Source organism: Charadrius vociferus, unplaced genomic scaffold, assembly GCF_000708025.1.
Source record: "Charadrius vociferus isolate BGI_N301 unplaced genomic scaffold, ASM70802v2 scaffold163, whole genome shotgun sequence".
Lineage (NCBI taxonomy): Eukaryota > Metazoa > Chordata > Aves > Charadriiformes > Charadriidae > Charadrius > Charadrius vociferus.
In genome coordinates this window covers 7,774,012-7,786,953 of record NW_009648332.1, presented here as the reverse complement: position 1 = coordinate 7,786,953, position 12,942 = coordinate 7,774,012, and the positions used below count along the sequence as shown (strand labels likewise).

The window sequence follows — 12,942 nt, the reverse complement described above, 5'->3', positions numbered from 1 at the left end:
TGCCTCTGCCGTGCTGGAGGCACCCCCGGCAGGCGCTGGCCCCGCTCCCCGTGGCGGTGGCAGCTCGTGGTAGTTAATTAGAATCGTGTCACTAAGTAAATGCGCTCTGACTGGACTCTGACAGACGCTCACCTATGACACCAGGGGCCAGGAGACAATCCACATCAAACTACTGCAGTGTGACCCTTTTAACACAAAGAGTAAACTCACTGCACATCGAGTTGAAGCTCATTAAAACTGTCTACTCTGCGAGCATCCCATTAACCTCACTGTTAAAAACACGCAATTCCTCTTCTTCTTTCCGAGGCCTAATTAATGCTCTGGATCAGGAACAATATCACACCCTAACCTTCCGAGATTTCCAATCAGTAAATGAAAAGAGAGAGACAGAGCCGGGAAGGCACAGTGGCTTGCTGGGTCGCTCACCACATGGGCTGCTGACCTGGCCAGGCAGGTAGGGCTCATCCAGTCGGAAAGGAATGAGCATGGCACAGCCCCGGCCGTGGGGACCACGGGCACAGGGAAGACGGTGAAGCCCCGCACGGAGGCTCACAGCTCACAGGATTACGCCAGCTGATGTAAAAGAGCCCAGCGAGGGCACCGTGTCAAGACAGACGCTATTATGGGACCAGATCTCCAGGTTGCCTGGGATGGGTACTGGGGGTTCGTTAGCAAGAGATGCTGCAGCCTGGCTACCCTCTTTCTCAAAAAAATAAACCAAAACCCCCCAAACCCCTCCAAACCAGGCATTTAGAACTAAATCTAAAATCACAATAACCTGTATGCTAAAGTAAAAACTGTAAAGAATCAACTAAATTCAATTCGATACATAAAAGACCAGTAGCAAGGGGTAACGTTTTAAAGACAGTCAATGCACTGGAGGTGGGAGCAGAGATGACAGATGAGAAACAAACTTTCCCAGCAGTAGCAGCTACTTCTGCAGATTGGGAAACTTGTTCCTTTTTTTGGATTATTTTCAGTTCAATAACTGGTTCATTCACAGCAGAGAAACAACAAAGGGCTGGAAAAAAAAAAAAAGGTGTGCCTTTTATCTTTTCCATAATCAGGGAAACAAACAAACCAACAAACTAACCTGGGAGAGGATAAGATGTGCTAATTCTAAAATCTTGAAAGGGCGGTTTCCAGAAACACTCCTTCAACTCACCGATCACTTCTCCCTTTGGTTTCATGCACCAGGTGTTTTTAACTAAAATGCATTCTGAAATTTACTTTCCCTTCTGTATTGAGTATATGCAAGGGAAACAGGATTTTACTAGTAAAAACAATTCTAATTACTGCTGGGGTACTTTAGCATGGCATTCCAATTTTCATCCAAAAGCATCACACCTCAAATCATGAGTAATAATTTAATCACCACCTCCTTAATAACAAATAGCAATTCACTGTTTTTCTAATGTAGCAAACACCTAAAAACTAAGACTAAAGGCTTACTATATTACATAATTGATCAAAATAAATGTAGCAAATGCAGTGCATTTGGTGAAGAAAATAATAGGTAGATTTAATAACTGGGCAGTTGTAGGGATATCCACACTTGGGAGGTGCTGATCAGTAAAACTTGACCCTTTTTAGGGAAACAGGAAAAAAAAAAAAAGACATGCAAACCCAGAAAAAATCAATTACTGAATCCAGGTGACCTTCTGCCTGATTTAAATCACAGCTAAAGCCTGAGATTTCAATCATTCTGATTTATATCAGTCTCTGAAACTCAGTGGAGAGACCCCAACGCAAGCACATGGCTCCAGTGGTGTGGAGCCTGTCCATGCTGGTCTTTGCGTGGAAGTGCCAAGACCCCCATATTACAAGCTGCAGCTCTTTTTTGGCAAGCAACGCCTCCAACACATGTTTTAAGAACCACAACGTGCACATGTCTATAAGATGACTAACTTCTTGGCAGGACTCAACTTCATTTTGTTGAGGGCCAAGAAAACACCAGACAAAAAGCTTCTCACCCCAAGATCCTACTGCCCACACTAGAGATAACGCACATTTAATCCATGTTTGAGGAGAGATGGAAGCTGCAGAAAAAAAGTCCTCTCTGGTCCTCATTCAGCCCACAGGGGATCCTTACAGCTGAAATACCAACCCAAGGAAAGGCATCAAAGAACAGGTTTCACTCCTCTTTTGCTCCTTTTCCCATCTCCCAAGGATTTTGTGCATCCTCACTCTCTGGAGCAGGACCTTCCTACCTCCTTATTCTGCCCAGCACTTCTCAGTAAGTTGAAATATTGACACATCCCCCCTTCCTTTACCTTTTCCCTCCCAAGAAAATACCTGCACCAGACCTGCACCATCACACCCCAGGGCAGCCGTATTTGCAGTGTATGCAAATACACTTTGGTGTATTTGGTGACAAAAACCGCTTTTCTAACCCCTCGACAAGATTAGCAGCTCGCTTGCTCGCGAGTGGAAACCAGATAAAAGCTCGAACGTGAGCTCCATTCAGCAACTCGCTGTATGCACAGACATGTGTCCCAAGGGATGCGGTCTGAGACTCCACTGCGCTCCACCACGAGCCCCTCCTGCCGACACGCGCCAGCCACCAAAGGTGAGGTTGCCATCCAGAACGCGGCCTTGGCCCTGCAGGGTGCTGAGCGCCCCGAGCTCCCCGGATTTTGAAGATGAAGGAGAGGAGATAAAGGATGGAGCAGGACTGGTCCCAGAGCATGTCAAGCGCAGAGAATTGGAGCGGGTATCTGCTGAGCCAGTGAATCAGAGTGATTTGAAAACAAAGCAATACACAACCGATCAGGCGAGACGGCAAAATTCCTTGCAAATCGTTTGCAAAAACAGGTGGCCATCCACTGCAATTTTTCTGTCAGATTTGAAGAGGAACATCCACGCTGCGCATCCCTGCGTAAGCGAGGTGAGGCTTCAAAGGACTGCCTGCATCCCCCCAGACCGCTCCCCAGGCTGCTGGGAAAGGGGCCGTGCGGAGGCTCTCCTGCACGGCACAGTATTCGTGAAACCACTGTGGCTGGCGAACACATTGCCTCGCTGCCGCCTCCTCAGCCCTCTTTGGTTTGCAGACCTCTGGGCATCAGCAACCCATGAAAACCATGAAAATCAGAGGCTGACCCTGGTGACACCCACCTAGGGCAGCCCTGGGGACCCTCCCTCTCAGCTCCCCAACGTCCCTCAACCTTGCTGCACCCCAGGCCCAGCCATGATGATTATCAGGCTGGAGCACCTCTCCTATGAGGACAGACTGAGAGAGTTGAGGTTGTTCAACCTGGAGAAGAGAAGGCTCTGGGGAGACCTTACTGTGGCCTTCCAGTACCTAAAGGCGGCCTACAGGAGAGCTGGGGAAGGACTTTTTACTAGGGCATGTAGTGATAGGACGAGGGGGAATGGCTTCAAACCTGAAGAGGGCAGGTTTAGATTAGATATCAGGAAGAAATTTTTCACTTTGAGGGTGGTAAGGCACTGGAACAGGTTGCCCAGGGAAGTTGTGGAAGCTCCATCCCTGGAGGTGTTCAAGGCCAGGCTGGACGGGGCCTTGAGCAACCTGGTCTAGTGGGAGGTGTCCCTGCCCATGGCAGGGGGGTTGGAACTTGCTGATCTTCAAGATCCCTTCCAACCTAAACCATTCTATAATTCTATGAAAGAGAAAAAAGGTTCTAGACTAAATGGGAGCAACCCCAGAGCTACAGCCAGCTCTCATCTCACCGCAGGCAGGCAGAGCGCTTTGTCGATCTCCACTCTCTTCTCCAGCAGCAGTCCTTGAGAGGGGGTCATTTATTCGGCTGAGTGGTCAGGGCCATGTCAGGAGCCAGGCTCCTTTCAGCCAGGGAGGGAAAGGGAGGGCAGTCCCAGGCAGGGAAAGGGATAGCTCCTACCAGCCCTGAAGCAGTTGAGAGCATGAAGGAGGGTGGTGAGGTCTGCTCAGGTCACAGGGCGACTGTCAGCAATTGGGATGGCCGTGCACGCTCCCAGTGGCTGATACGGAAGGACTCGGCTGTGGAGGACTCACACTTGCTCCAGGACAAGGCAGCAAAGCCAGCCTCAAGGACGCCAGCCCAGCCCGCCTCTGCAGCGAGCGACCCCTCCTCGGCCCTTGGCCAGGGCACCTCTTGGGCTGTCACTACAGCCAACGCTTGATCCATGACTAGCACCTGAAAAGCCAGCAGGCTGGGAAATGAAGTGGTCAGAAGTCCCAGAGGCTGGTGCCCTGATAAAATGCCAGGCAAGGCACGTCTCCAGACATCAGCATCGCCCCAAGCCTTCTCCCAGGAGGGATGCTGGGTTACTAAGCCCTAAAACCAGCAGCCCTGACACCGTGGGCACCAGCGGTGCCTGGGGCTCCCAAGCTGGCCAGGAGGAGAAGCCATTCAACGAGCCGTGCCTCCAGCTCAGTCCTGGGGGCTCAGCCTGCGTTAAAGCCAGCAGGCACGGGGTGCCAGCGGCTGCCGCCTTTGCCGGCAGAGGATTGCTGACACCCAGGAGACAGCTGCTCTGGACCCGGCCCAAGTAGAGCAGCCAGAAGGCTGCAACACACAGGGCACATGTGCACCGCTGGCGGTGTCAGGGAGATGGAGACCATCACACTGCTGGCCTGGCATCCTTCCAGCACCCACGTAAACCGCCTTGCCAACAGTGTGTGAAAGGCAGGTTTGCCACTAGGATGGAGCTTGGCTGCTGGGTCTTGACATGCTGCTTCTCTGTGGACAATCCGCCCATGGCTCACCCTGTCCTGGGGAGAGCCGGGAGTGCTCCCCCATGGGAGCGAGTTTGGCAGAAATGAAGAAGCAAAATGTTCCGAAAGGACTGGAGCAGGGAGGGACATGAACAGCATCTCTCTGAACCGCATCAGGCAGAGACACCTGTGCAGGACAACAGCACTGATATAAACACGGGCAGAAACCATCGGCAGACAGATGATACTCCAGAGCTGGGGACGCTTTGTCAGAGTAAGAGATGACAGCAACAGAGAGCTCTTGCCATAAATAAAATGAGGCAAGTTATAAAACAACCCTGCATCCCCCAGGAGACCCTAGGAAAAGCCCAAGTCCCCAGAGCAGGACACGCACACACAACTCCTGCAGTTCCTGCTCCCTCCCCGTGATCCCTCTAACATGGCACACAAACAAGGGAAATCTGCTCCCAGGCAAGGAAGCAAATTTTAATGCTACCTCCGTCAATAATGCAACCAGATCCATAGTTCAAAAGGAGCTCGCTAATTAAAAGCTGGTGAGCTTTAAATAATTCATCTCCTTAACTTGGATTGATTGGAGAGTTTAATGGTTAGAGTCTTGAAACAATATTAAACAGCCTCCTCAAGGCTCAGGTAGCAGGTGACTTTTCCAAGTAAATCTTACCTCCTTGCAAACTTTAATGCTCACAAGTCACCGTGGATGAAGGGCCGGGAGGCAGAGGGAACACCTGACCACTGGTCTCCAAGAGGTGATCCAATGCCCCGCAGAGAAGCAAGACAGGCAAGGGCGATGCAGCCCTGAGATGCAGCCCTGAGTTACAGCCCTGCTTACAGCCCGGTAAAACTGAGCTCCTGCCCGTACCGCAGCTGGCTGCTGCCCCAGCTCTGCGCCCCCAGCGTTAAGGAGCAGGCAGATATATGGCCTCAGGGTCCCGGGCCAGGTCTCCCTCCTCACATCACTTTGATCCCTGGTGCAGAGGAGCTAGGGGAAACATGGAGCTCTGCCACCGTGCGTGGTAGTCTCAGTTGTTTATCTTGGAGCAGGCTGCGGGACGATGAAACTCATCGCATGTGTGAGCAAATGGGATGACGATTCAGTTTTCCAGCTGGGGCAATGCATCTTCACTCTGCAGCGTGTTTCCAGCCAGCTCCCAAGGTTGCACTGCTTGCCAGAGCCTCCGTTCCAAGGACAGATGCAGCATCCAGAGCAGCTGGAGGACTGGCCCGACAGGGAGAGCATCCTGCCCAGCTCGGGGACCCCTGCCCTGCGCTCCAGGCACGGCGCGAGCCCTGGTGCTGCCTACATCCACCCTCAGCCCCAGCACTGCCAGACCGGCCAAGGAGGGGAGCATCTCCCTGGCCAGAGAGACAGGCAGCTGTATGTGCCACGCTGGGATGTGCCAGATACCAGGAGCTTATCCCGCATGCCAGTCCTAACACATCTTCCTCCCTTCCACCAGCCAGGCACCTCGCAGCCCTTTGGCTGGCTCTCAGCACCCCAGCTGGACCAGCTCTCAGAGCCGAGGCACATCCCACGCACCCGGAGCAGCAGCGGCGGGGACGGGAAAGGCACGAGGCGGCAGCACTCACCTATCCCGCTGTGAGGCCTCCCTATGTGCTGTAGGTTCAGTCCTTTGTTCATGTCTAAGAGCCCGTTCTTTGGCCAACTCCCCATGGCAAAGCTGTACGCCTGGAAGAAAGAAGCAGAGGGTGAGACCGGTGCACAGCGCAGACATGTTTTGTACTCGCCCGGCATGGGTCTGTGTTGGCCATGTTCAGTGTGGGTGCACGCATCGCCCTCGCAGCAGCTCTCCTGGTGCCACCTCCACCAAGCACCCTCACGCTGGCCTGTCCCACCTGCTGCTCCTCAGAGAAGAGGTGTCCAGGTACTGTCCTTGTATGGGTGACAACCTTGATGAGGTTTGCGGGGTGCTGTGCCGGATCGGCATCACTCGAGGCCACCTTTGCCATACTGAAGCGAGCTGGGGGCTGTGAGCTCATCCTGCATGTCCCTGGGCTGATCCAACATCATTCCCCCATTCCTGCCTCATCAAGGATGGGGTCGGCAGCAGGAGGCAGGGAGGTTTGCAAAGGGGTGCTCATGCCCAGGGTGGCCTGGCCAGCAATCCCCTTCCCCTCCGGCAAGCCCAGACCTCCCAGCCACCCCTCTCCTTTCCATTCCCAGACCTCAGTGGCCTTGGGACTCTCCATCACTTGGAGCCAGCATTGCTCACCCCACTGCACAGAGCCCGCAGCCTGGCCGGAGGGAGCCTGCTCCGTCCCCGTGGCGTCCCCTGGCAGGGCTCCCAGCAGGAGCAAGGCAGGCAGGAGACCGAGCAGCACAAAAACCCACCAGACAACTCAAACGTGAAAGCAGCCGGGCCTCCGTGTCACAGGCACGGCTGTAATTACAGCCTGACAGCCACGTATCTTCTTCATCTTGAGGAATTAAGCTCAGCGCCGCATTGTGAGCGGTAAGAAGGGCGCGTGGGCTTAGCGTCGCTCACGCCGGCGCTATCTTTGCTGCCGTGAGGGCCATTGTCCCCAGATGAGATCAGGTCAATCCAGCAGCCCCTATCTCCCTCCTGCAGCGGGGATCATCGCTAACCGCGGCCACGGCGCGGCGGGGCATCGCCGACACCCTCCGCGGGCTGCGAACGCTGGGGGAGATGCTCTCTGCAGTGGGAGCTCCTGCCAGCCCTTCTGGCCCTGCTACCTGCTGCTTTGCCCAGCGCGGTCAGGACCGGCCCCTGCGCAGCCCCCGCCGCCGGCAGCCCCCCGGGAGCTACGGGGCTTGGGAGACTTAATTTATTACTGGCCTACGTAACCATTCATGCCGCTTTGTTACTCCTGCCTTAGCAAAACAGAGGGCTCCACAGATAATTAATAGACAGCATTGCTAATCCTGTTGGGAGATGATTAGCAATTAAAACTCCTAATTACGTCTATGCATAATTCACTGAAATTACACTTTGTGTACACAACGGGGAGGTTTCCTGTGCCTTCAACAAACACGCCCTGGTATGTTCATCGCCGTGGCCGGGATGCAGGCTGGCTGGCCGTGGGGCAGGGAGGAAGCCGGGGGGGGTGTCGGGGTGTAGGATGGGCCCCTGCCCCCCCCCTGCCGGGTGGCCCTGGGTGACAGTGACAGCGGCTCTGAGTGTAGCTCCCTCTCCTGGACTCCGTCCCAAAGAGCAAGCCCAGGCACAGCGCAGGAAGGTCCCCGTGCTCAGCACCAGAGGATCCAGGCCCGGGGTCGCCGGCAGCGAGGGGCATCCCTGGGGACGGGGTGTCCCCGCAGCACGCTTTGCAGGGAGGAAGCCTGGGACAGGAAGGCAGCAGGGCTGTCCCTGCACAGGGACAAGGCAGGCTCTGAGCTACCGTATCACAGGCTGCCTTCACAGCCCAGACACATCCCTTGGACCCCCTCCAGGAGACAACGGAGGGAGCACAGCGGGAGGCTGGCAGGAACCCGGGAAAGCCATGGGGACAGCTCTGGGAAGCTCCTGCCAGCTGGATGCTCGTGCCAACCCCAGCCTGCCTGCCCCAGCCCCGCAGCAGCAGCAGGGAGCCGGTGGCACGTGCCCCTGCCCCGGGATCAGCACCGGTCCCATCTTCGCGTCGCGTTTTGCTTTCCTAATCAAGGTCATTCGGTACAGCAGCAATACCTGAGCAAACTAGCTAAGCAGCCGGGGTGGAAGTTGGCCTGACCACTGAAGGTCAAGTGTGCACTTATGCATATTCAAAGCTGCCTGCAGGATCGATCGGGTTTTAATTGTTTTTCCTGGGGTTTTGGAAGGAAGTGCCAGGGGCATTGATCAGTCCCAGACGAGGCTGCTCACACTTTGGGACTGGCAGGAACCATTGCTTTGCTGCAGGAAGAGGGAGATGCGGGCAGAGATGAAGGCTGACCGGAGGAGAGGGCAGCCAGCCCCGGCCGGGAGGAGGAGCCATCGCTGGGCTGTGTTGGAAAATAAAGTTTTTTAATTAAAATTGGCAATTCTGAGCCGCCTGCTGGCAGCAGCCACGCAATCAAAAGCGAGGAGCTTTGCTGTTTAATATTTAAAGACAACGTTTAATCTTTAAACAGGAAAGTTCTTCTTCTGACTGTTAAAGCGAGGCAGAAAGTGCCGGAGGCTCCCCGACGCGGGGCTCCCCAGCCCACCAGGCTGGCCGTGGCCACTGGCTCGCCGCCGGCTCATCACAGCCACCGGGACCCCGGTGTCAACCGCGGCCGCTCTCCTGCTGGCTCCCCCGCCGCTCCAGCCCCGCACAGCTGCCGGCAGCAGCGCAGACCCGGCCCCCGCAGCGCTTACCCCTGCAGCAAACCCTGAGAAAGTCGGAAGATGCTCCCGCTCGCAAGCCAGAAGATTTAAAAAAAATGCCATGAAACCCTTTTTACAAGGAAATCACGCTAATTTGTCCCTCCCTCTGGTTCAGTCCTGGCATTGCAGGGACTGGGTTGGTCCCTTCTAGGTCAGACACTGAAGCAGGGCCAGGACGCCGTGGCATTTTATTTTCATCTGCATTTTAATTGATGAAAAATGCAAGTATCTTTTTAAAAAGGCATCTTTTTAAAATGGTTTTGGTCAAAACCATGATTTAGAGACAAACTCAACGCCTCTGATCCGCTAAACCGTACCCACACGATGTTTGCAGAATAATTTCCAAGCAGCTTGAACGCAATTATTTCCATTCACACCAGCTCCTCGAAAGGTCTCCCTTTTTTCCTGATTTTGTTTGTAATTCTATGAAGGCTACATTTACCTCCCTGCCAATGCTGCTCTGAAGTCAGATGATTATTAATTATATTTATTTACTTATACAATCCCATAGGCATACGCAGCAGTTCACAGACAAATACCGCCCTGGGTCCCTGATGCAGGGATCTCGAATCAAAGGTAAGCACATACTCCTGTGATAAATGTGAGTTAAGAGCAGCAGGAGATTAGGAACATACTGTGTTTCCATGCACAGAGCCAGCATCACGGATAATCCACAAATCCACACCCTGTTAAAAGTGTCAGTGCGGGGATCTAAGTTCTTTGGTCACCTGTACCTCACATAACCTGCAGAAAATCCCCCCAAAACCCAAAGGTGAGGAGCTATTAGGGAGTAAGACATGTGGGTACAGCAGCCCGGAGCAAGGAGATGCTGTGTGCGCAGGATCACAGCATCTGGGGCTGGCTTTATAATAAAGATCTGAGATCTTTTTTATTGTATCTGAGATCATTCTCCTGTTGCACCAGGTCACAAAACTTCCCGCTGGCCATGCTGCATCTGCCTCAATTTGCAAGCAGCCCGAAACAAGAGCTCCGCGGACCACTTCTAGTAGTGGTGGGGGTCAAAGATGGTCCTCTGTGCTGGGACAGGAGCACACCAGTGAGGCTGGGCAGTGCCGCAATGCTGCTTGCAGGGGGAAGAACATAGGATTTGTCCAGTTCTTATAAAAACAGTGCCTAGTATGGCATCGAGTTCATCCCACCTGCCCTTGCTGCAATCCCAGTGCGAACCAGCCTCCATCCCCAGCACTGCTGGGGCCAGCAAGGTGGCAGCGCCGACACATCCAGGTCCTGATGCCCTGCTCCCTGGAGCTTGTTTGAGCCACACGCCGTGGTTTATAAGCAGCACAGCTGCAGAGAAGATGTTCCAGGGGGTCAGAAAATTCCCAGAACTGGAACTTGTCAAGCTGATGTATTGATCTAAGTGGACTGAATAATGCTCCATCATTTATTTATGGGGAAGTGCCCGGCACACTTCACAAAAACTCATGTTCGTCAGTCACATTAAGGCAAGATTTAACATCCCACATCATGCAAACAGGGCACCTGCGCAGAGGTCAGGGTGATCGCTTCCATGGGGAGCCCCACAAATCCTTCCCGCACGCGTGGGGAGGGACAGGGCTGGTTGTTACAGAGCTGCTGGAGCTCTGCTAGGGCAACGTGCCGACACCGACAGAGCCAGCCCCGTACTTTCAGCATGTGCCGATGCTGTGACCAGCTCAGCCAGCCCCCAGCCCCTCTGCTCTCCACTAAAGCTGCTGGCACAGAGCCCCCTCCTGCCCTGCCCAGCCCGGCAACCTTGTCATTTTTCATGTCCCACCAAGAGGTTTTAAATGTTTCACCCGCTAATTGTAATTTTAATATTAATACGGGCACTTTTCAGGCAGGGAGAAAATATTTCCTTTTGGAAAAAAATCCTCCCAAGAGGAAAGGGGCTCAGCGGTTTGAGAAGATGCTGAAGTGCGGATACTAAGGAATTAAAAAAAAAAAAAAAGAAAAAAAAGTGGTGGTTTTTGCTGAAAGTTTCCCTTAAGAATTTCAAAAAGGCTCCTAAGAAAAACACGGTTTTGAACAGGTAGAAAGTGGCTGTGAGATCTCCCCAGGTACCCTCGGCATGGGCAAGCGGAGGGTGCCAGCTGCGCTCCCCCAGGATCAGGCCAGGCGCAGCAGCCAGCCGTCGGAGCCGACCTCCCCCTGACATTTTTGCAATGGAGAAAATGGCTTTGCGACAGCAAAAGCATCTTCCTCCTCTTGTCATGTCAGCTGCATGCTGTGTCCGCCCAAAATAAGCATTTCCTTCTAACTCCCCTCATTCCGCTGCTGCCGCGATGAGGTGTCAAGGTTTAATATTACTTGGTACAGTGGGAAAAAAAAAGAGGTCATGTCTACAACTAAGTGGGCTTTTAAACACAGCTTAAAATGTTTTCAGTGCCACCCTGTAACTGTGAGGTTTTGGGGCTGGGGGTGCCTTTGAGGCCAATCCCAGATGGCACCCAGGACACCGGGGACTCCAGGGTGGTCCCTCGACATCCCATTTTAATTGCCTGCCGCCTGAAGCCCACTTCAAGGACGGGATGTGGACATTTCTTGCTGGGATTGCTTGCCATGCAGACTTTCTGGCACGACACACGGCAAATCTAATGACAATTAGGGCCCGACCCCACCGCCAAATCATTTAGTAGCAAGGCTGCTGGATTGGGGCTGAATGCAATTAAAGAAGAGGCAGGTAATGAATAAGCGGCTTGCCAAGCCCCGGCTGACAAGGGCAGAGCTCCTCTGCCGCAGGGAAGGCACGGAAGAAAGCTGGTCCGGCAGGACGGAGGCACGGAGCCCGGGATGGCTCAGCCCTGGCAGCGCTGGAGCCCGCTGCCCTCGCTGGCTGTCGGGAGGCAGGAGCTAAATCCAGGTGTAACGTGTCCCTTTTAAGCAGTTTAGTCAGAAGTGCTGCCGCATTCACAGCTTTTCAAATATTTTTAAATCACTTACAAAAGCAGGATTAAACGATCAGGAATTCCATTTAATAGGACAAATAAAGAAATAACAATCTACTCCATCAGCCCTGCGAAAGGCAGGTTTGATTTAAGAAAAAAAAAAAAAAAAAGTATAAAAGAGGGAGAATAAAAAGGAAAGGGGGGTGGAAAAAAAAAGGGTAATGTGTGTTTACTCAAGCAAAGAAAAAAATATTTAAGTGATGTAGGGGAGAAGATTGCGGTAACTAGTGAAGAATAACATCGTCTGCTTTGCTGTCAAATCACACAAGAATTTCAGTAATAGATTCTCATTCTGACACTCAATTCAATTCGAAGGTGATCCTGCTTTATCCCAACACATCAAATATTAAACACTCGTATTAGCCAGGGTGCCGTCGCCTTTCCCGGCTTAGACGCGGCAGGAAGCTTTTCCCCCTACTTTCTCTCACTCGCTATAATATTCTCAATGTTATCTAAACATGCCTTCATACACTGGGGTTCCTTATCACTCCCATTTGGGGAGGGAGGGGGGGTGTACTTAAAACGGTATTAGTTTGGGGGGCTTTTATTATTATTATTTCCAAAGCTTTTCAATTTTGTGAGGAAAAAGCTTAGAAAAAGAAAGGCGGAGGGAGGGGAGGCGGCGAGAGAGGGAGACGGAGCGCGGGAGCGAGAGAAAGTATAAGAAAGGGAAAAGCAGCCAGCAGCTCTTGTTTGACTGATGCCTTTCAACAAGGGCAGTCTAGCTTGTCAAAGCCCGGGCTCGAGATGAATTGGCATATCTATTCAGCCTGCCTCTGGATGTCATGCAATACAGTTTCATATTCCCAGATAAGGCATGATAAGCAATTGCTGCCCTGACACCAACTCCATCCATCCCTGCCTTTCTGTCCACGCGTATTACACATCTCTGCTGTGCCGCTAATAAGAGCCATTTAATTTTTACAAACGCAGCGGCAAAAGGGGCCTCCAGACTGACCGGGTACAGCATTAACACTGCTCACGTTTAATTACT

General features: G+C 52.9%; 1 protein-coding gene across 1 annotated transcript in view; it reads right to left on the bottom strand.

The window, feature by feature from the left end:
- Positions 1-12,942, bottom strand: part of ERI3 (ERI1 exoribonuclease family member 3) — a 126,411-nt gene that overhangs the window by 33,169 nt on the left and 80,300 nt on the right. The window contains exon 6 of the mRNA XM_009884671.1: positions 6,266-6,365. Within this exon, the coding sequence (XP_009882973.1) occupies positions 6,266-6,365 (100 nt within the window). The remainder of the gene's footprint in view (positions 1-6,265; positions 6,366-12,942) is intronic.